Here is a 21,360-nt window from a genome sequence, read left to right on the forward strand (position 1 = left end):
GAATTATAGCAATGCCGCGGTTACGGCCCGAGCTCTTGGAGCTAGTACGAAGTAGCAAATCAGAAATAGTATTGCATCACCCTCGACTTCCCTTTTTCTATATATACTTGTCCCACATTAAACTCGATAAATCTTCGACGCAAACGCCGTTGAATAGAAAATTTATGTATATACTTGCACAAAATTCGCAGATAACAAGAGGTCGCACCAAGAAGCAGGCGAGCAACGCCTCCACCCAAAACGCTAAATCTACATATTCATACCATTCCATCCATTGTTTGACTGATCCATCATGCGCTAGACGCCGCTTAGAACAAGTCCTAATTGTGGATGCGTTCTTGTTCCGACATCGCAGTCCCTGTCTCCAGTGTATTCGTGTCGACGTGCTTCTTCTTTCCAAAGGTATTCCCAAGGGGAGGGAAGCAAAGTCCAGGGTGGAACACCGTCTGTGCCAGCACTGTGATCGCAATCATCGCACCCTCCAAGATGATAAATTCCACCTCCTCCTGCATGAGTTCACCGCCCCAACCGCCTAGTAGTTCGGGAATGCGATACACGCATCGGACTAAGATGGTAACATAGGCGACTATGACAGCGCTACAGAAGAACTTGAAGCGTCGATTCTCCCAGAGTGCAAGGGCAGATGGTGAGAGGCGATCGCGGCGGCGGTAGGTGCGGATGCTGTATTCGAGGACGAGAAGACCGAAGAGGGCGAGCGCTAGTCGCGTGTCAGTGCTGCTTCAGCGTGGACAAACAGAGAGTGACTCACCAACAACCTGCCAGATGATACCGGCAATCATGATGTTCGTTCCAATATCCAAAATGGCATCTCCATCTTCTGCCGTAGCTGCAAGAGCGCCACCGGCACTTTGAAGAACCAGAGATAGAAGATCGGCTGCGATGAAGATGTATGTGTACCAACTTGGCCTCAGTCTTGACCATTCCTGACCGAATTGAATGACGACGTGCTTGAGTGTCAGGTAAATGCCTGCTGCTAGGAATGCTGGTGCGAAGATGACTATGTTGTACGTTGTCAGCTTGCGTTGTATGCCGCTACAAGACCAACCACTTACGCAACACGATCTGGATATTGAACCCAACATCATTCCAGGGGTTTTCGTGGAGGAGTATTCGTCCAATGTATCCAATACACTCTGCGAGACAACCGCAGCCCAAAGCAATCATATACGTCCATGTCTTGTACCGGATACCAAAGTAGATTTGGAAGACAAATGCGAGGCCGAAGTAGGCAGCGAAGAAGACGTTGGCCCCGAGGTTCGGATAGTAGCCATAGATTGTGTTTTCGACTTCGCACCCAGGGAGTCCTACTTCAGTGCATCCTTCAAGGGGAGGATCCGCACGATAGACTAGTGTGTTCATTGTGACGGAACGAAGAGCGAAAGGGTATCAAAAACAAAGAAGAAATAACAACAAAAGATTAAAGGTAACAAGATGAATCAGCAATAAGCTATTAAGCTCAAAACTGTAAGTTGTAGTATCACTCTGTCTGATCTCATCTCGGAATCCGAACGAAACCCTCATGCTATATGTATCACTTTTCCAACCCGCACCACCCAAGTCATTGATCTCTGTGGCTTACTCCGCCTTCAACGACCACGTACTCATGCACAAGCAGCCAGCGCTCCTTGCGCTGGGTCCTCCCCATAGCCCTCTCGTCTAACCGTCGAAGGAACCGTAAGCTAAGACGAGCCCCATCGCAACGCTTACCGCAACAGGACCATGGCAGCAAATAAAAGCCACAGAAGACCGTTGCCTATGCGATAAGCCTCAGCTTGTATGTCAAAAGGCGATTGGTCGCATCGGTTCCTGCCTAAGGTTAGACCCGCAGGCGTTGCGTGTACTCGCGTAGGTTTGTACTCGGGGCTACCAAAAAGTGGATTTAGGTAGTTTATGTACATCAGCTTTAGAAAAAATTACGAAAAGACCCAGTCTCACACCTAAAAATATCGAATCGGAACATACATTCACATGCATATATACACATGTTTCACAATTCCATACAACAAGTGCCAAAACAGCCATCTTCCGACTCGCTGTACTACTACTACTACTACTAATCCACCCACATGCCCAAAAAAACGTACGTAACCAACGGAAACCTCAAACCCAAAGAACCCACATCTCAGCTCTCATCTCATCCCTCACCGGAACCAAACAACACACTCACACTCACACCCATCGTTCCATACGCTTCTCATCAGCCCAAAAAAAACGACTAAACCAAGTGGGAGAAGGAGAAAAGGAGAAGAGGAGATGCAACAGCACACACTCAAAAAGGGGAGGGAGTGCGCATAGTTGGAAACAACCTTTCCCATTGCTCCCCCAAAAAAAAACTCCATTCGATAGTAACAAATGTTACTCGCATGGTATCGACCAGCTAGTAAGAATTCTAGGCAGCAAAGCACCATGCACCACGCACCACGCACACACGGCAGCGCATCGTGCAAGCGAGTCAAGCGAGTCAAGCGACGAAACGAACGAAAGGAAGAACGAAGAGGAAAAGGAAAACAATGCGCAAGGCGTAAGCTTACTATATGTTTTTCAACTCAACCGTTTTTTTCTGGGCTGAGTTGAGTTTTGCCAAGAAGGGAAGGAAGGGGGGGTGGCCGCTCGTTTGGTTGGCGCGCTGAGTGGCTTGGGACAAGATCGGGGGGGCCAGAGTACAGGGCCAAGACCTTTTTTTGGTTTTAGCGAGAAGGCATCAGCATTGTTGCTCTTTCTTTTCGAGTCAGGCGGCAAGCGCTGGTGAAGCGAGGTGAGGGAGGCCTAACTAATCACCATTGTGTTTCGATTGGGGGGTTTGTTGGTTGTGGGGATTCTCTTTCTCCTTTCTTTTCTCCAGTGTTTGAATGGATAGAAGAGGGAGATTAGGTAGGGGGACAAAGGATGTAAGATCGAGATGATGATATCATTATGTGTATTGCATTTCTGCAAGCAAGGCTATTTACAAACAATGTGTTCTTTGGAGAAATGTCTATCTCCGCCACACATTGTAGGCATTGGCATTGATCAGCGCCATGCCCTCCTTCCTGAATGTATCGGGCTCGGCGAAGCTTGAGACGTTTGCGTCAAAGACGTAGTCCAAGGGATTGGCATTGTCATACACAGGCCACTCAGCCTCTGTGCCGTTCCTGTCGAATGAATCCCTCCATGAGTTAGGGTCGAGGTCGTGGACGAAGCTGATCCAGTTGCTGTTCATGAAGCGGGCTAGTTCCCGGTAGGGCTCAGTCTTGTTCTCGAACGGTGGAGTCTAGCATGGTCAGTTCCGAGTAATCTATCGTCCAGAGATGGAACATGTACTTACAGCAGCAGGCTTGTAGCCGACACCGTCGAGGTTGAGAAATACAAAGGATACTTCCTGGAAATGCGGTACGCCAACCGCTGCGGGGATGCCGGCAGGAATGGCGTTGAAACGGTACGAGTATGCCGGGATGTCTGCTGCGGCCCAAATCTCGCAAGTCTTACGACGGTTTGCAACGAATGCCTGGTCACCAAAGTAGGATGCAGAGCGGCGGAACTGTGCTCCAAATGGTGGGCCCGGCCTAGCATCTCCCAGACTTGCGATCACGTTAACTGAAAGATCGTCGGGATAGGCAATGAGTAGCTGCTCAGTCAGGTTGGCGGGTACACCGGTAGCCCGGATGAAAGTGCGCAGGTCCTCGGTACTGTTTACAGGGAAAGGGCTGAAGGAAGCGCCCTCATCAGAAGTGGTTCCAATGATAATGGGAACATGTACGAATTCACCAGCTTCGAGTTGGAGAGAAGTAGGCTTCTGAATGAGGTCGTAGTCCAAGGAAGGCCTAAAGTCTGTGACGTTGAGAATTGGGCTTGATATGTTGATGGCTGCGTTGAGTTGCTCGGTAGGCAGACTGCGCAGACACTCGAGCGGGCTGGTAGCAACGTTGCAGTTGGTACGGCGGGTAAGTTCATCGTACTTAGCTGCCGAGCTCACAGCTGGGTCCAAAAGACTTCCATAGTTGATGGGGCTACCGCTCTGCATGATGGCAGCACGGAAGAGGTGGTCGTCGCGTCCGCCGTATGCGGTCAGGTGGATACCGACAGACGCGCCTCCTGCGCTCTCTCCATAGATGGTGACTTGGTCAGGATCACCTACCAATTGTCAGTTCGCTATTTTGCATTAAGAAACGTCGTATTTCAACATACCTCCAAACGCCTCGATATTCTCCTGAACCCAGTGCAAGGCCAAGCGCTGGTCTCGGAGACCAAGGTTGATATGACCGGTATCGGCAACCTCTTTGCTGCCACTGAGGAAACCCCACGGGCCGAGACGATAGTTGATGGAAACGCCAATAATGGGCTTGCCAATAGTTACCGAGTTCTGTACCGTGAAGGAGAGGTTGTAGCGCTGGTCAACACCACCTCCTTGGAAGAACCCACCGCCGTGGATCCAGAATGCTACAGGGAGTTTGTCTTCCTCGGTGTATCCTGCCGGGCGGATGATGTTGATGTAAAGACAATCCTCCGAGACCTAGAGGAGCAAAGAATTAGTGTGGTCCGGCGCTCCGATCCGCAAAGAGTCTTTGCATACCTGGTAGTTCCACTGGTCAGAGCCATAGCCGTAGCACTGTAACCCGGGTTAGCCAAGATAATATGCATTCGAATAAGGAACATACTTCTGGGGAATACTCGGTAGCTGGCTTGTCCTCTTCCCAGGTGGTGTTCAAACCAACTGGGTTCCTGAAGCGCAAGTCTCCAACAGGTGGCTGCGCATAGGGGACGCCCAGGAAGAAATCTTGGTCATACTCGGCGGAGTACCTCCCGACGTATGAGCCATTCTTGGTCTGGGCAGTCGGTGCGATACTGGAAGCCCCGAGGCCGACGAACAGCGCGGTGGCGAGAGCAGCGTTGCGCAACATGATTGGCAGTTGGTTTGCTGAGTGAAAGAAAGATCAAGCGGATAGCTGAGGCTCGCCATGCTTTATACCGTGAGGCTTGAGCCTGTCCAAGATGCATCTCGCGTCTAGGATATGTCCCGCGGACTATGGCTTGCTACTAAACATCTGCCGCTCCGTTCTTAAATCCGGGGTACAACGGTTTTTACGCCGTTTGCGCACAAGTGCGAGGCGCGGCCACACTCTGCGGGGAACATGACATCGTGGTGTTTGTATAGACCATTCGGAAGGTGGAGGGGTATGCATATAGTCGGAAGCTGCTATTGGCCCAGTAGCATCTGGTGCCGATGTTTACCCATGAATTGGGAGTACTGTCGTTTAGCGTGGTAAAATACGGGGTTGTGGGGTATGGGGCATTACAAGCTTTTTCAATCATGAGACTGACGTGTCTGGGTCTGTATGCTTGTAATTTGGTGCTTTGCGGTCAGAGCGCAAAAGGCACGAAGTCAGTGAATTGATCGTGAGCTACATACTTGACGTGCAGTACAGCTTACCGGTACAAGGGGCCCTCACAACCTTATTTGAACAGGGCTGCTTACATCACGCTTGCGACCATGTAATATACTACGACTACAAGCACATCGCAAAAGCATTCGGGGCTTTATTGAGAGCTTCACTGCCATGCTTGGTGACTCGGCCGAAAATTGCGCAATCAACTGCCGATACATGTGCATGAATAGGGGTGGTCTCGTCACTTGGATTTCACGATTCAGCGTCCTTTTCTGCTGCCAAGACGCTTGCTCAGGAACCTGGCTGTTCCGACTTTTTCGGCCGTATACACGCTCCAACCATCGCGCCTTGTTTTGGTTGATGGTAAGGCTAACGGCGATGGATGCTACCTGGCAGATGCACCTTAGATCTCGACACATTACTAGTGCAAAATCGCGGACATCCTCGGTAGACATCCAAGTTGAAGGCATCATGGATAAATTAATCAAGTGGCACCAGCCTAATGGAGCACCAACATGCAAGCATACTCCTTTCCTTTGTCCCTCAGGATGGCTAGACACAATACGAGCGGATATAAGTTATAGTGACACGCTCAAGTACCTTAACAGAAGCGACCGGCCCCACATTACCCATCATGTCGTGGCCAAGTTCACCGAGCTTGGTGGGTACTTCGGTAGTCGTCTTCCTGACTCACGCTCTCTGCAGATGGATAGAGAATAGAGATGTTGCAACGGCTTCCCAACAAAAAGGAAAATGCACCATTTGAACTGCTAGTCGTCAAGAGAAAATTCCGTGACGAAAAAGTCGTCGTTCCAGACACATGCTGAGCGCTGCGTAGAAGTAGGAAGAGCCAGCCGAATACCCCTCCTTCTCAGCAGGTCGACGGATATGCAATGCATGCTTTGAACTCTGTCGTTGAGCATTCACATGCATTCACAATCACATGCCGGTTGTTAGGAGTTGCATCTAGTTGTGTGTAAGTATACATCGCTGCGGCCATTTACCGGTCGGCAACTGCACCTCTCGAGTCGGCAATTGCACCATATACAGAACTCCGATTCCTCGTCCGGAGCAGCCACCAACGCACCTGGTATGGATATTGATAAAGCGGGATGGCAGACACACGCGATGGATTCTGTAGAGCCAATAACAGCGATAAATGGAGATTGCGGTGTTCATTAGCGCGGCCGTTGCTCTGACGTCATGATTGTGTCCAAATCATGGTCCTTTATTGCCAAGCCTTTTAGAATTGAAGAAAGAAAACATAAAATTCAGTAGTACTACATGTAGTTGCAACTAGAATATGCTGTTATCCGAGCATGTAAACGGTCCGCTCAGGTTACTGTCGGGATCATTGTAGATCTCGATAAGAGCCTTGAGAGAGGTGTATAAGCCGCCAATCATGAGGAAAATTGTCATGAGCATGATGGCGTAGTTTACGATGGCCAAGAACTTCTTCCATGGGGTACTCCATTGTACTTTCCAGTTCATGTGTAACCAGAAAATGCTGGTGAGACCAAAGGTGAACCATGACACAAAAATGGCCGACGAAATATTGAGGATGGACGAGAAGATTGGCACCGCGTTGGAAATGACAAAGGATACAGCCCAGAAAAGCGTGCCAATGCCGATCCAGAGCATCCATGTGAAGGTGTTGTGCACGTTGACCTGTTCGGGCTTTGCGATGCGCATAATGGTGATATACTGCGTACGTATTAGTTTCGTGATTCAGTCAGGACAAGGGGGGTCAATCGTACCATGTACTTGATGGCCGTAATCCCAATGATAAGACCTGTACCCAGAACCGAGGGTATCAGAATGCCATAGGCAATCTTAGCTGTAAGCCTAGGGGCAGAGCCAAGAGCAGGTGATGTAGTAGCATCGCCAGCCAAGCCGTAGATGACACATGCAACTACTATGTAGATTACCACTTCGAATCCCTTTTGCATGTAAAGCGCTGGGGGGAAATCCCTGGAAGCGTCTCTCATCTCAGCCATAACGCTGATGAAGCTTTGGTTTCCCGCAAACGCAAACGCAATGTTTAAGAGTGCGTTGACGGTCTGAACAAATGTAGGCTTCCCAACTAGAATTATTGAGACTTTAAAGTCGGGGGGAGCTTGTGGTCCGGAGACACCAAGCGCAATCATGACAATCATGACTGCAGCTACAATCGAAATTGTGCATATCCAACTGGCGGCAGCGGCAAATGTGAGCTTCCGTGGGATGCAGAGAAGCCAACACAGAATATGTGGGAAAGCCATGAAAGCCACGGTGCAGAGGGCGTGGTTGGAAAGCGTATTGAGAGCGACCGATAGGGTGATGTTGGCCGAGGCGCAAATGAGCACCAGGTTGAAGATGAAGGCAACACCGAGAAAGTACTCAAACGGTTTTCCGCCGACATAGAGAGCGCAGTCGACGAGATTGGTGGTCATGGGAAACATCCTGTGGAACTGAAGCAGAATGTAGCCGCAATAGGTCGTGAGTCCGCCAAATCCCAAGATGGCGATGATACCGGGTATGAGTCCGAGCGTTTGAAGAGCTTGCGGTAGACTCAGAATGCCAATTCCGACTTCAATGGTGATGAGGATGACGCATGCTCGCCATCGACCCAGAGTGCGATAGTTCTCGCCAGAAGCGTTGGGGTATTCGGATGCCCCTGCATGGCCGTCGCCAGTCCAGCCTGTTGTAATGTCGGTGTTGTGTCCATATGCCTCCATGTCCTTCTCCGAAGGAGGGTAGTCGGAGGCAACATCGCCGTCCGAGGACGTCTTTTGTTCTTTCTTGAGGAAGGCTTTCAGACCCATGGTTGAAATCGGTCACAGCAAGGTGATGTGGAGTATCGAGAGTCAATGGTAGGAAAACATTTCGGTACCGAGGACCGGCGAAGTGTGGTCTTTTGAACCAAAGCACCTCCTGTATCGGCCATGTCGAACCTGATCCTAGGACGTAATGTCTGCTAGTGGCCGAACAGACCCTTGAACGATCGTCTCCCGGCGGGCACCGCTTTTCTAAGTTTGCCGTGTGGCCACTTCAACGGACCCTGGGCCGATGTGCTATCATGCTTAACAAAGCGGAGTGCAGTTTGTGGGGGAAATGGCACGATAGGGCTGCAAGCGGACTAGATGAATGCGAACATCGTCCTTGGGTGGTGCCAGGCGCGAGGGATCTCGAGGTTAGATGGGCTCAGTGGGGCGTGGTGAGTAATAGCTTCATGCTGAGATGTGACTGTGTTGCCTTCAGATCCACATTATCACGTAAAATTCTTCGAGAAATTTGCCGGACCCGTCTTTGCCACTTGGCAGGGTGATGAAGGCATCCGCAGTTCGGACGTCAGAGCTGAGACGAATAACTGGGGCGGTTCGGCTGGCTGGCTGGCTGGCTGGCTGAATTTTTGGCGACATGTGCTATAGAAGGCATGTTGTGATGAGTTGATGGGCGTGAGGCTCAAGAAGGGATGATGTGGTAGGGTGGTGGGGCGGGACGGGACCTAACCCAATGATGCTAGGCGGTTTGCGGCACAACATCAGCATGCAAATGGGAGCACGCGACAAGGGCCGACTGCAAGATATTGCCGTTGGAGAAGACGCAGAATGTACTTGGATGCATAGAGTACAGTGCGCGGTGATACTGTACATAGAGGTTGTAGGTATGAGTCTGGTTTGGCGCATCGGTTGGGTGCGCTAGGCAATGATAGATGAAGGTAAGAAAATTCTTTGCCCGCAAATGCAACGACCATGTCGGTCAGCGAGGATCATGCTGCTTATCTGTTCCAAAGCGCAGAATAGGACATCAGAAAACAGCCGGGTGCGTTGTGTTGTTGCGCATTTACAGAAATACAAAGGTACGGAACGCGTCTGATTGGCCGGTCAGGGGCGGCATGCAGGGCAACGGCGAGCGAGACCAGCCAGACCCATCTAGTGTGCTGCCGTGTTATCATGCGCACACATCAAGTGATGGCGGTGAGCCGTCGAGGCGCGTGCGATGCCAATGCCAATGCCATGACACACCTAAGTTGAAGCTGAGCACATTGTTCATTTGGAACCACCACCAAACTATGTGCGAGAGAAAAGCAAAACAGAGGCGATTATGACGCCGTTCCCAGTTGATGTCACCACGACGCAGAGGCTCTTCCAAACCTGTCACCCTAGTAGCCCGTTCCGGCGCCGCTAGCGCCCCAAGGTGGGGTTTGCGAGGGATTGGAGCAAGGTTCCCCGACGCCGCCATACCGAAGTGGCATGGCTATCTCAATCCATTGCCAGCCGTGGTTCTCGCACATAAGCACTGCAAGCCATCTGTCAAGTGTCATGTCTTGGTCGATTAGAGACGGGCTAGTTATTGCAGCGCTGCGAGTAGAGGGGAGTGGAAGTCCCGCCTGATAGTGTCGGAGGCTATCTGCCGATCTTATCCGTTTTTTTTAGTGGCTGCCCAGGACAATAATGACCCAGAACTTTCCTCACACCACCGTCCTTCTCTCTACACTCTTCGTCTTTTACACCGCCCTCGCCTCTTGTTTTCTCCACTCACCCCTCCCATTCTTGTTTCTTTTCTTTTTTTGATTGCGTGCACATACAGGCCAAGCGCAGAAAAGGCTATACTTACCCAGCATCCCACACGCCACCCCGAGCCACAGCAAGACTGCGTGTTGGCAAAGCCGTAAGATTCATACCAGGTTGCAGAATGCCATTTCTCACAAAGAACCGAAGAACTAGCCTCCAGAATGCCGCCACCGACGACGATGATTTCCCCGCCGCCCAGCTTGGTCTTCTAGGTAAGCATTCCGCCCCCTGAACTGAACTGCTTCTTACCATTCGCACCCCACGTGCCTGCCTATACTGACATGGCCACACAGCCCTTGTTCGGGTCGCCGAGCCAATTGCCCTCACCTCGATCCTTCCATATGCCTGGAAACTTGTCTCCAACTTCCACATTTGCACAGAAACAAATGCCCCCTTCTTTGCCGGCCTGCTCATCTCCGCCTTCTCGCTTGCCGAGGCCTGTAGCGGCATGTACTGGGGCGGCGTATCCGACCGTATAGGTAGGAAGCCCGTCGTCATACTTGGATGCATAGGCACCATGTCGTCTTTGCTCCTTGTTGGCCTAGCTCCCAACTTTTGGGTTGCACTCGCCGGTAGAATTATCGGCGGTGCGCTCAACGGCAACATTGGCGTCATCCAGACCATGGTCGGAGAGCTGGTAAAGCGACCTGAGCATGAGCGTAAGTACTGCCGTTCTTGTATTGCAGAGAGAAATGAGATATTGACTGGTTAATAGCAAAGGCTTACGCCGTCATGCCGTTTGTATGGAGCATCGGTACCATTATAGGCCGTAAGTTGAATATGCTTGCCTGGTTTTGAATCCCCTAATCGCTGATGTCTACAGCTTCTATTGGTGGCTACTTTTCTGAGCCTGCGACCAACTTTCCCTCGGTCTTCAGCCCCACGGGTCTGTTTGCTAAATTTCCCTACCTATTGCCAAACATCATATGCGCCTCCTTACTCTTGATTTCTATCATCATGGCATATTTCCTGCTGGATGAGACCCACCCAGACAAGCAGCCACATGGATTCTTTGAACAATACGATGCAACTGTTGCAGAGACTCCACTTCTGCCTGCTCAAGGTGCAATCGCTGATGCTGCGGCAAACCTGACTGCGGATTCATATGGAACGTTCAATTCGGTCGAAGTTGAGCGCGCCGAAGTTTGGCGCGTGCGTTCCAACGGAGACTGGGTTGAATCGCCTGCCAGTGAGAAAGTCTTTACACGGCCGGTGATTATGTTTGTCATAGCACTGGGAATCTTCACGTACCACTCGGTAAGCACAGAGGGCCACTGTGGCATATGGATTAACGCTAACCGCTTCACAGATGACATACGACCACTTGCTACCCATCTTTCTTCAGGACAAGCGCGCCAATGACGACATGAACGCATTGGACTTTGCTTCATCCGCACTGGGTGGTGGCCTTGGCATCCCGATTCAAAAGGTTGGAATCATTCTTTCCTTGAACGGCATAATTCAGCTTGTGATCCAGGCCCTTGTTTTTCCAGTGCTGGCCGATTGCTTTGGCGTGTGGAGGCTATTGCTCATTGTCACGTTGGCACACCCCATTGCGTACTTCATCGTGCCCTTCTTGCAGCTTCTGCCTGATCACTTGCTTTACCCCGGTATATTTGCTTGCCTCGCGGTGCGAAATCTGACATCGATTCTGGCGTTCCCACTGCTGCTCATTATGATCAAGGAAGCGACCCCTGACAAGTCACATCTCGGAAAGATTAACGGACTGGCTGCTTCGACGGGTGCTGCCTGTCGCACAGTGGCCAGCCCCATCGCTGGTCTGCTTTATGGTCTATCAATTGAGCTGCGATTCACCCCGTTGGCCTGGTGGGGCTCTGCTCTGGTTGCTATTTGCGGAGCACTTCAAGTGCCTTTCTTGAACCGCGCAGCCCACGAATGCCATGCCCAAGTTCGAACCGCAGCCCGATGCTGCCTTGTCAAAGAGCGCCGGCGAAGCGAAGTCGTGCGCATTGTGGTGGAGGACGAACAACCATAAGAGCAAGGATCTTTTGCGCAGTACATATTGACGAAATTTCAGGACAGACACTTTTTTTCTTTTTGGGCGTTTTTTTCCTTTTCATCGCTGAGCTCTGCAAACAATGATGCAATTCGGCGGCGTTCTGCAATACACGGAACTAGAATGACGAGTGCTGGCGTTCAACGTGGATGGGTTGGTGTTTCGTATACCTAAAGATATAGACATGGCCGTAGCTTGTAAATACTCATACTATCCTATGGCATTAATAGCAACACGACATGCTTGCTCCTGGATGAGTTCCTGATCAGATGTTTCCCCCCCAATGAGTTGTTGATCGGCCATGGAGGGTAGGTCACCCACACGAGGGTAGGTTCATGCACAACCCCAGGGTGAACACTGCATCCGTACCCGGCTTGGTCTTGAAACGTTAGGGCCATTATGTAAACACCGAGTGGCCTCAGGAAGGGTGGCAAGCAAGTTTATCCACAATGAGATAGGATATGCCTTGGACCGTCGTTTCTCGTCACGAACAAGAGATGAATGTGCAGTCTGGGGGTTGACACGGCCACTGCCATGCATTGTGTCTGGTATATCCTTACGGGGGTACCCGCGACATTGAACACAATGCCGTGTGTCGAGGTGTAGGAGGACAGGAAGGCGAGGCGACACATCCTTGCATTTGCGTGCAACAGGGCCAGGGTAAGAGCAAAGATGCCGACGCCATTTTTGGAAGACATGTGTCTGTGTCTGCGTCTGTGTCTACGTCTGTGTCTGTGGAGAGGGCCGCCGTCAGTGTTGATCGCAGCAGGACGGCCCTGAATGATGTGCCGTCTGGCCCGATGGGTGGTGGCGCACACGGACGAGCGGGCGCGACCGGCTTGACAACTTTGACTTCGCCGTTGTGGCCCTCTTTGCAACCCCATCGCATCCAGTTTCCTCATCCTTGACGCCCCTTGTAATCTTGGACCTCCAAGCACTCGAGACGCACGGCGCCGAGAGACCCAGAGCATGCGTCGGGCAAAGCTTGTTGTTACCGGCCCTCGTTGGTCACTACATGGGCGCGATGGGTGAAGCCTATGAAACACGCTTGCGCGCCTGCTTTTGGGCGACAGCGCTTCACCTCCAACCAATCCATCCCCATAGATCGGCGCATGATACTTAAATAGGCAATCAAGGTTATGCAGCGTCTAGTATTCGGAAACCAGCGTGGACATGGGCAGATGCAAGGAACGGGAGACTGTAATGGTGAGCTGACAGGCGGCTTCTGGCAGAGGCGGAAATAGAACATGGACATGAGACCGCCTCTTCCAGGCATCGCACTCGCCTACAACACCACGTCGTTGTCGGTTACCGCTGAGGACAAAAAGCAATAGTATTTTGGCGTCGATCAGCCCATGGACAGCAGGCGACAGACGGCGAGCCAAGAAAAAGCCAGCCGCCCGGGGTCCAATCGAGCGCGTACTGGATGGTTCGCTGGCCGCTTGCTCACACAACCTGCATGGTAGACTATTTAGAGGAAACTATCTAGGGCGTTTCAGAAGCACCCCATGCCAGGGCTGAAGCAGTGCAGCCTGGATCCCACCACCACTCCCAGGCTGCCTGGTAACCGACGGCTGTAGAGCCATGTGGGCCTGCAGAGCGCGCGACAAGCCGACTAGGAGGCTGAGCATTCGAGGCCCCATGCGACAAGATTATCGACCAATACATTGACAATGTTTCAAGCTTGCTTGTTTCGTCCCTGTGCTGGGTGGGAAGAATATATTTTACATGTTCATGCCGCTTTTTACACCACCCCATCAGCTTCGTCTTTTTAATCACAGCACTGCTGTTACATTCGCTTTTCCCCCAGGTGGAATACACTGCCCTCTTTCGGCTACATTCTCTTTTCTTGTAGACCATCATTCGTTTCGGTCTCTTGAAACTTTTACCTTACCATTGACATTCTTTACGTCTTGCCTTGATATCTACATTGTTTGTAGACTACACGACTACGTATTACTACTATTATTCTCTATCCTACATTTCACAATGAAGGCTACCTACGCTCTTTTGGTCACTGGACTGGCCTCTCAGCAGGTCGCTGCCACTTGGAACTTCTTTGACAACTATGGCACACCCAACTACAGCAACAACAAGTGTAGCGAGAAGCAAGAGGGTGGCTTCGACTGGTCTGACCTCAACGACGGCGACTCGGTTGGTAACTACGGAGATTTTGACTTTTCTGGAGGCTGGAAATGCGCAAACTCTTTTGGCAAGCTTGACTTGTTGACCAAGAGGACTTTTGGCAACAAGTGCATCAAGAACAAGGTCGGCAAGAAGCAGCCTGCTTCATTCGGCTGCAACAAGCGTGGTTTCTCCATCAGCCACATGGACATTTCCTCTGAATTTGATGCTGAACTCGAGCTCCACTACACCATGCAGGACGGATCTATTTGCAAGCAGCGCGGCAGCTGCTCAGCTGGTGGATCGACCCTTAAGAACACCCAGTGCGGTGGCGCCAAATCCGTCGACATCTACCTTGGTTCTCACCACAAGGGCGACCAGGACTCGTGTGAGATTGGCTTCCACAACATTGGCTTTGACTGCAGCCCTGAGACTCCTTACACTACGCCCACCCCACCCGAGGTTCCTTCCACCACCAGCCCAGCCGAGTATCCCACTTCTACTGCCGAGTCAACTCCCACCCCAGTCCCCAGCACTACTCCTGCCGAGGAGTGTGGACAGTACGGTGGTGAGGGATGCGGCACTACGTCGGTTCAGAGGCCTACTGGTGGAGTTTGCGAAGGCGATAACTGCTATCCTGCTTCCACTCCTGAGGCTTCCACCTCACCCAGCGAGACTCCCACTCCCTCGGCTGACTGCGGACAATACGGTGGCGAGGGATGCAACACCCCCACCGAGACTCCTACTCCTGAAGTTCCCACATCGGAAACTCTTGTAGAGACCCCCACTGAGACTCCTACCGAGACCCCTGTAGAGACCCCTGTAGAGACCCCTAGTGAGACTCCCTCAGAGACTCCCGTAGAGACTCCCTCAGAGACTCCCATAGAGACTCCCTCAGAGACTCCAGTTGAGACTCCAGTTGAGACTCCTACCCCAGATGTTCCTACTTCCCAGGTTCCCGCTTCTTCGCCTGCTCCTTACACCAACACCTCTGCCCCTGCATACACTCCTCCCACTGAGGTTCCTTCTTCAGTTGTTGAGAGTACCACTGCTACTCCACCGGTCGAGAGCTCTGCCACTCCTGAATGCGGTTACGGCCAGTCTTGCGAAGAGTCTTCTGCTATCGTCACTTCTGCCGTCCCTAGCAGCACTGCCACTCCTCTCCCTGCCACCAGCTCTGAGGCTCCCAAACCATCGAGCCCCAGCTACCCTCCTGTGGACATTACCGACTCAGTCCCCAAGTGCATGAACTCGTGGCTCCAGATCTCTGCTCCTGGCTGCAAGGACAACACCGACGCCAAGTGCTACTGTGTCAAGCCCGAGTTCACCAAGAATGTCATCGATTGCCTTACTGCTCGCTGCGGAAACGACGACGATACCCGCAAGGCGCTCCAGTACTTCATTGGTATCTGCGCTGAGCACATCCCCGAGAACCCCAAGATTGTCGGTGACTGCCCTTCGTACATTCCCTTGAACCCTACCCCATCTCCTCCTGCTGTTCCCACTGGTGGCGCCTCCGCTCCTGTCCCTGGCAGCTCTGTCCCTGCTGCCGCTGAGAGCAGCTCTGTCGCTGTTCCTCCTACTGGTGGAGAGGGCACTCCCGCTCCTTCGGTCCCAGCTGAGACTCCCGCTCCTTCAGCCCCCGCTCAATATCCTGCTCCTTCAGCACCTGCCGAAGTTCCTGCTCCCTCAGCTCCCGCAGAGTATCCCGCTCCTTCAGTCCCCGCTGGAACTCCCGCCCTCACTCCCATCGCCAGCACCGCTCCCCCCGCTGAGCAAACCCCTTGCACCACCATCACCTACGGCACAACCACCCTCACTGTGCCCCAGGTTCACTTCACCACCGAGCCCAGCACTCCCGGCTCCACCCCCAAGCAGCCTGTCGCTCTCGTCCCCGGCACTGCGCCCCCACAGACTCCCGCTACTACCACTCCAGCCGGCGGCGCCGTCCCTCCTCCTTACCCCACTGCCACTACCCTGGGCACTGCCACCGTCCCCATTGCCTCTGGCACTGGCGGCGTGCGTCCCTCTTCGCCCGCTGAATTCACCGGCGCTGCATCTCCGTTCAGCGTGGTACCTCACAGCGCGCTCCTTGGTGCGCTTCTCGCCTTTTTCGCTTTGTAGAAAAAAGCCAATATTGTAATGTGTGGTCGTTTTTCACAACCCCAAAATCTTTCTCTTATGTATAGTTGGCTTTTCATGTGGAATATATATCATGTGTAGGATGAAATGGGCGTGATGTTGGATGTATCTTTGTAATATCAGGGCGTTCTTATTAGGGAACTGGATATCAGTAGAAATATGAATATGCTATGAACGTATTGTCTTGTCTTGATTTCAGAATGTGTATATGCTTGAAGGGATGATGTTATTCTTTTGCTTGGTGTGCTAGCTTAATTTGGCATTCAATCTGAAGGGGGTCAATGTAAAATGGAGATGATTGCCCGAGTCACTCATTGTCTTATCCAAAAAAGGAGGAAGTATTGTTCTCTTACCCTTCATACAGACTGAAGTCTATAAAACAGGCTCTTCTTCTATTAATTACATAGTCAGCAAGTCCACTGCTATCATCGAGGTGAAGTATGAATTCGCAATGGCTATACGGATCACAGCGGGAAGCACACCTTCCCCTCAACCCTAGTGGCCATGCCGAGGTATTGCATCGCAGTACGAACATTCTACGTAAATTATTTGTGCATCTCAGTGAAGCACATCGATTTGCAGACATTACGATGTACTGGTGGTCATGTTACACCTAGTAAGAAGTGGAGTGATTTTAGTAGGATTTGCAAGGCTGTCTTGGACGTATTCTCGATAGAAATACTTCTTCGGCAAGCTAGCATGATCTGGTTATTCACATGGCATATCTCCTTGGCGATGACCCTGCAGATTGCCAAGTTTGAGCGGATACATATGCGGGGAGTTCGCATGTGAATAACTCATTACCAATGGGTGGATTGCATGAACCGAGGTCCATCGTGCTTGTGCCGTGTTAAGGTAAGCCCTATGGGCCTCAGGTTACTAGCCTCCCCCAGACCCCAGATTGCGCCGACGACAACAACAAAGCGCTCCCCCTCCCTCACGTCATGATCACGTCTCACACCACACCAGACGCCCAGCATGTCGTCGTCGGCTAGCGCTTCGCAGCCTTCTCCACCGGGCAAGCCACAGCCCATCGACCCCATCCTGCGTAATGCGCTGCGCTACACCATCTCGGCAAAGGAGTATCAGTTGCTGCACCAGTACCTCCTTTCACGTGCGCCGGTTGTGAAGAAACGCAGCATTACCCCCAAGCGATACGATGCCATTGTCAAAGGTCCGGATGATTACAATGTCGCTGCCTTCCGCGCCGCGCTGCGCCTAGGCTTGGTGACCTTGACTGGGCTCAAGGCGTGGGAGGTGATTAAGACAAGGTTCTTGTCGCGAGGAACTGTCAAGAGGTACAATCAGTCCATTTTGCGCAGCAGAAAGAACAAGCGTTCGAAAGGGGTTTATACTGACATGCTAGCAGGAGCCAACCCCGTGTACCCATCTGGAAGTCATCCAATGTCCGTCTTAGCAGCTCTCTCGCTCTGATACTCCTCTTCCATCGCCTCCTACGACGCGTCTTTTTGCGCATTCGCGAGAGTCTTCTGAGCAATGAAGCGCGCTCTTTTCGACGGCGGAACCCGCGAATATCCCGCACGTTAACGTCCACACTCGCACCAGCTATCGGATCCAGTCTGGCAGGTTTCTTTCTCGCCGTGTACCCTGGAGACCAACTGCGCATTACTATGGCGATCTATGTCATGACGCGAGCGCTAGAATTCGGCTACAACTACCTCGAAGAGTTGGGTTACATGAAGAACAGACCGAGCTGGTTCGGCTCATGGATGCTCATGCCTGTAGCATGCGGACAGCTCCTCCACGCCTTCGTCTTCGACCGCGACTGCTTCCCCTCTGGCTTCGGCGACCACATTCTCCGAAACTCTCCCGAGTACATCCAAAAGCGACCCGCAGACTATCCAAAGTCTGCACCATGGCCAGGTACCTTTGACATCGTCGATAACCTAGCTGAAATCTCGCGCCAGAGATGGCCACCCTTCATCTCGCCCATCCTCTTCCCAGACACCGAAACCCTCCCCAAACGCCTAGGCTCCATCTCCCCCATCACCTCTTCCGCGCACCCCGCCATCAAATCCCTCTCCTGCGCCCTCCTCCACCCGCAAGACCCCTCCTGCCTCCGCATCTACATCCAATACTGGATCCAAGCCTTCCCGAAAATCGCCCGCCTCTTCACCATCTTCTTCGCCACCCTCAGCATCCGCAAATACAAGGCCTTTTTATCCTCCCCACTCGCCTCTCTAAACACGCTCGCCAAATCCATCCTCCGCATGTCTGTCTTCCTCTCCGGCGCAATAGGAACGAGTTGGGGCTCCATCTGCCTCTTTACAAACTTCTTGCCTCGCTCTTTTCTCGCGACTCAGCGATGGTTCCTCAGCGGTGTGCTGGGTGGTATGTGGGGATTCCTTGTGCGTAGGAATGGCAGAACGAATTTCCTGTATACGGCGCGTATGTCGTTGGATTCGCTGTGGAAAGTGGGTGTTAAGCATGGGTGGTGGACTGGTGTAAAGAATGGTGATGTGCTGCTTTTTGTGGCCAGCTTGGCGCTGGTGAATACGCTGTACGAGGTTTCACCTCGTTCTGTTAACAGTGGGGTTGCGAGGAAGGGGTTGGGTGTTTTGAGGGGCGAGGGTTGGGTGGACAGGGCGGTGATGGGTAAAGACGAGGGCGAGAAGAAGCGAGAGGAGTAATGAATTCGTCTGGTCTTTGCCTTGATTTCTATACCTGTTTGTATTTAATCTTCTATCATGACGATAACGAAGAATGGTGTAATTCTAGTACCCGCAGAAGAACGTATGGTATAATATATATATAGAGTTATTGATTTGCATTCTCAAATACAGAACGCTACAGAAGAAGAAGAAGAAGTGTAATTTGGGTATATCAAGGACTGGTGTAGTCCCTTGCTAGAAGGAAGAAAGAGGAAAGAAAAAGGGAACGAAAAAAAAAAGAAGAAGCTACATCGCTCTGCTGCACGCTCGAAACGAAATTCTCAACCTCATACCGTACCTCACCTGCCATTACATCCATGGTCATTCCAGACCGTTCATCACCCAACCGTGACCCTCAAGCCATAGCCATCGTCTCCGCACACTCCGCCAACTCGGGCTTCTCACCCCCATAACTCTTGGGCACACCCTTACCCAGCTGAGTAGCAAGCTGCTTCCCATCACTCAGCACGACAAACTTCCTACTCGTCTCCTTGGCTACAACGAGCTTCACCGCCGTAAACACCCAGCCCATAATCGCCGGCACATTAACAAAGAACTTGCGCGACAGCGTCTCCGGGTAGTGGCGTCCCAGAATCTCAATCGTCTTGTTGGTCGCTGCCTTGACGAGGGGGTCGCGGCGGATGAAGGAGACCTGGAGGTAGTCGTGGACTTGGAAGCCTTGGTAAGGGTCTGGTCCTTCGCCGTAGTTGGGGATGGGGGCTGTGGCGGAGGAGAGGGAAAGGGCTTGGACGGATTTTTCCATGAGGCCTACGCGCCAGCGGAGGAAGCTGTGTTTACTTGTTAGTTTTTGTTCTCTTTTCCTCCCCCCCTTTTTTTTCTTCTCTTTAACTCTTCTCTCACGCATGTGAGAAAGAGTTCTTTAGTAGGATTTCGACTTACCCATCTAGATCCCCGAATGTAGCCTTGTTATCCTTGACAGCGCCATAGACATTAAACGTAGTAATATCCTTCTTATTCGGGCTCTCGGGCACACCCTCAACCTCAAGGACGTAACCCAGGCCCTCAAACCTGGCCTTGTCGAATGTCTCGGTGGCAGCCTTGACGGGGTCAAACGACTTGCGCCACTTGAGCGTCTCGAGGAGTTGCGCCTTTGCCTTGTTCAAGTCATTCTGGTTGGCGCGCAGGAACTTTTGCAGGATGAGCTTGGTGTGGAACGTGTTGGACTTGCTGAGCTCGATGCCGTAGACCTCGCTGTGCTGCGCTTCGGTGACGAGGGCTTCGAACGCGTCGTAGAATTTGGTCAGAGGATGATCGGGCGCCGTCTCGGGCCATACAGGACCGGTGGTGGGTTCGACGGTGCTAGCTTCGGGTTGCGCGTCGCTAGGAGCCGCAACGGCAGGCGTTGTTGTGCTAGTAGTAGTAGTAGTAGTAGTAGTAGCCGGTGGTGCTTCCTCCGTCTTGCTCTCCCCCTTGCTCTCCTCCTTTTTCTCCTCCTTTGGCTCTTCCTCTTTGACTTCTGTCTTTGGTTCTTCTTTTGGTTCTTCCTTCTTTTCTTCTGTCTCCACCTTCTCTACCTCCTTCTCCTCTTCCTTTTTCTCAGAGACGGAGAGATCAGCTACCCCGGCAGTCGCATTGTCCACGGCCTTGGCGTCCTCCTTTTTGTCGGTGGACTCGACCGCAGGGCTGGACTCGGGCTGCTTCTCTAGAGTAGGCTCATTGAGGAGTCCTGCGCCTTCGGTAGTTACCGCCTTGGTCTCTTCTGGGTTTGCTGCCATTTTGCGATTGTCTCAAATTCTGTGGTTGCAATGTGCTGTTTGTATAGTGTATTTGGGGATGTTAAAAGGACAACGGTAATCACGCTATAATTTCCGAAACCGCAATACGAAGACGCGCGTTCACGTGTTCCCCACCTATCAATGAAGACACGCATTCTCAAGCGTATCGAGTGCACGATTGAACTAGATTATTCAATATGGCAATGGCACACTTGGAAAATGATGCATACAATGGTCTTTTGGTCAAGCTATAAACTTCTGCACTCGAAGGCATGATGGCGCCTACCTACATCATCCACCCTTCCTGACTCACGCCAATACTGAACGTGCCTCGGCGTTTCTTGTATCGACCGATGCGACACCGCAATATAGTGTTTTTTTATAGACAGGAACGACGTTCGCAAGGCTGGTAGCAGCTCAGCGCAATGAGTAACAAAGCAATCTGCATCCTCATTAGTACAAACTCCACCCAATTGTAACGTGCAAGGATTAAAGCAAAGAAGCAATCAGTCGAAAGATGAAAAGTCTCGAAAGGTTTGTCAATCAGTGGGGCGAACCCCTCTGAGTTAGCATGAATTGGTGTTCATCATAGCATAGGGGTAGAACAAAATAAGTATTTACCTTTTTACAAACAACTAGCCATCGAAAGTGGTGAGTGATCAGTAGTCTATCAGATACCTGAAATTGAGTCAGCTACATGTCACATGTACAAATGTTGCGACTGAAGAT

At 51.7% G+C, this 21,360-nt stretch overlaps 7 protein-coding genes across 7 annotated transcripts; 3 read left to right on the forward strand and 4 right to left on the reverse strand.

Moving 5' to 3' along the window:
- Positions 1-77: 77 nt before the first annotated feature.
- Positions 78-1,496, reverse strand: COCSADRAFT_192685 (uncharacterized protein). Its single transcript, XM_007705026.1, has 3 exons — positions 1,074-1,496; positions 770-1,018; positions 78-718 (listed from the first exon to the last, which is right to left on the reverse strand). Exons 1-3 carry the CDS (start codon positions 1,378-1,380, stop codon positions 321-323), a joined length of 954 nt encoding a protein of 317 aa, XP_007703216.1. The 5' UTR covers positions 1,381-1,496; the 3' UTR covers positions 78-320.
- Positions 1,497-2,917: 1,421 nt separating this feature from the next.
- Positions 2,918-4,946, reverse strand: COCSADRAFT_192686 (uncharacterized protein). Its single transcript, XM_007705027.1, has 5 exons — positions 4,656-4,946; positions 4,571-4,606; positions 4,186-4,510; positions 3,326-4,131; positions 2,918-3,271 (listed from the first exon to the last, which is right to left on the reverse strand). Exons 1-5 carry the CDS (start codon positions 4,896-4,898, stop codon positions 2,996-2,998), a joined length of 1,686 nt encoding a protein of 561 aa, XP_007703217.1. The 5' UTR covers positions 4,899-4,946; the 3' UTR covers positions 2,918-2,995.
- Positions 4,947-6,498: 1,552 nt separating this feature from the next.
- On the reverse strand, positions 6,499-8,315 carry COCSADRAFT_236440 (uncharacterized protein). Its single transcript, XM_007705028.1, has 2 exons — positions 7,142-8,315; positions 6,499-7,088 (listed from the first exon to the last, which is right to left on the reverse strand). The coding sequence occupies exons 1-2, from the start codon at positions 8,186-8,188 to the stop codon at positions 6,681-6,683; spliced, it is 1,455 nt and encodes a 484-aa protein (XP_007703218.1). The 5' UTR covers positions 8,189-8,315; the 3' UTR covers positions 6,499-6,680.
- Positions 8,316-10,061: 1,746 nt separating this feature from the next.
- On the forward strand, positions 10,062-11,936 carry COCSADRAFT_97810 (uncharacterized protein; the record flags this gene model as incomplete). Its single annotated transcript, XM_007705029.1, has 5 exons — positions 10,062-10,152; positions 10,234-10,599; positions 10,656-10,709; positions 10,764-11,197; positions 11,250-11,936. 5 exons carry the CDS (start codon positions 10,062-10,064, stop codon positions 11,934-11,936), a joined length of 1,632 nt encoding a protein of 543 aa, XP_007703219.1.
- A 1,769-nt stretch (positions 11,937-13,705) lies between these two features.
- On the forward strand, positions 13,706-16,529 carry COCSADRAFT_39559 (uncharacterized protein). Its single transcript, XM_007704870.1, has one exon. It carries the CDS (start codon positions 13,947-13,949, stop codon positions 16,203-16,205), a length of 2,259 nt encoding a protein of 752 aa, XP_007703060.1. The 5' UTR covers positions 13,706-13,946; the 3' UTR covers positions 16,206-16,529.
- A 672-nt stretch (positions 16,530-17,201) lies between these two features.
- On the forward strand, positions 17,202-18,874 carry COCSADRAFT_163266 (uncharacterized protein; the record flags this gene model as incomplete). The annotated part of the gene is made up of 2 exons (XM_007705030.1): positions 17,202-17,521; positions 17,593-18,874. 2 exons carry the CDS (start codon positions 17,202-17,204, stop codon positions 18,872-18,874), a joined length of 1,602 nt encoding a protein of 533 aa, XP_007703220.1.
- A 376-nt stretch (positions 18,875-19,250) lies between these two features.
- COCSADRAFT_163267 (uncharacterized protein) lies at positions 19,251-20,631 on the reverse strand (the record flags this gene model as incomplete). The annotated part of the gene is made up of 2 exons (XM_007705031.1): positions 19,251-19,683; positions 19,796-20,631. 2 exons carry the CDS (start codon positions 20,629-20,631, stop codon positions 19,251-19,253), a joined length of 1,269 nt encoding a protein of 422 aa, XP_007703221.1.
- Between the last annotated feature and the right edge of the window lie 729 nt (positions 20,632-21,360).

Source organism: Bipolaris sorokiniana (assembly GCF_000338995.1).
Source record: "Bipolaris sorokiniana ND90Pr unplaced genomic scaffold COCSAscaffold_13, whole genome shotgun sequence".
NCBI classification, from domain to species: domain Eukaryota; kingdom Fungi; phylum Ascomycota; class Dothideomycetes; order Pleosporales; family Pleosporaceae; genus Bipolaris; species Bipolaris sorokiniana.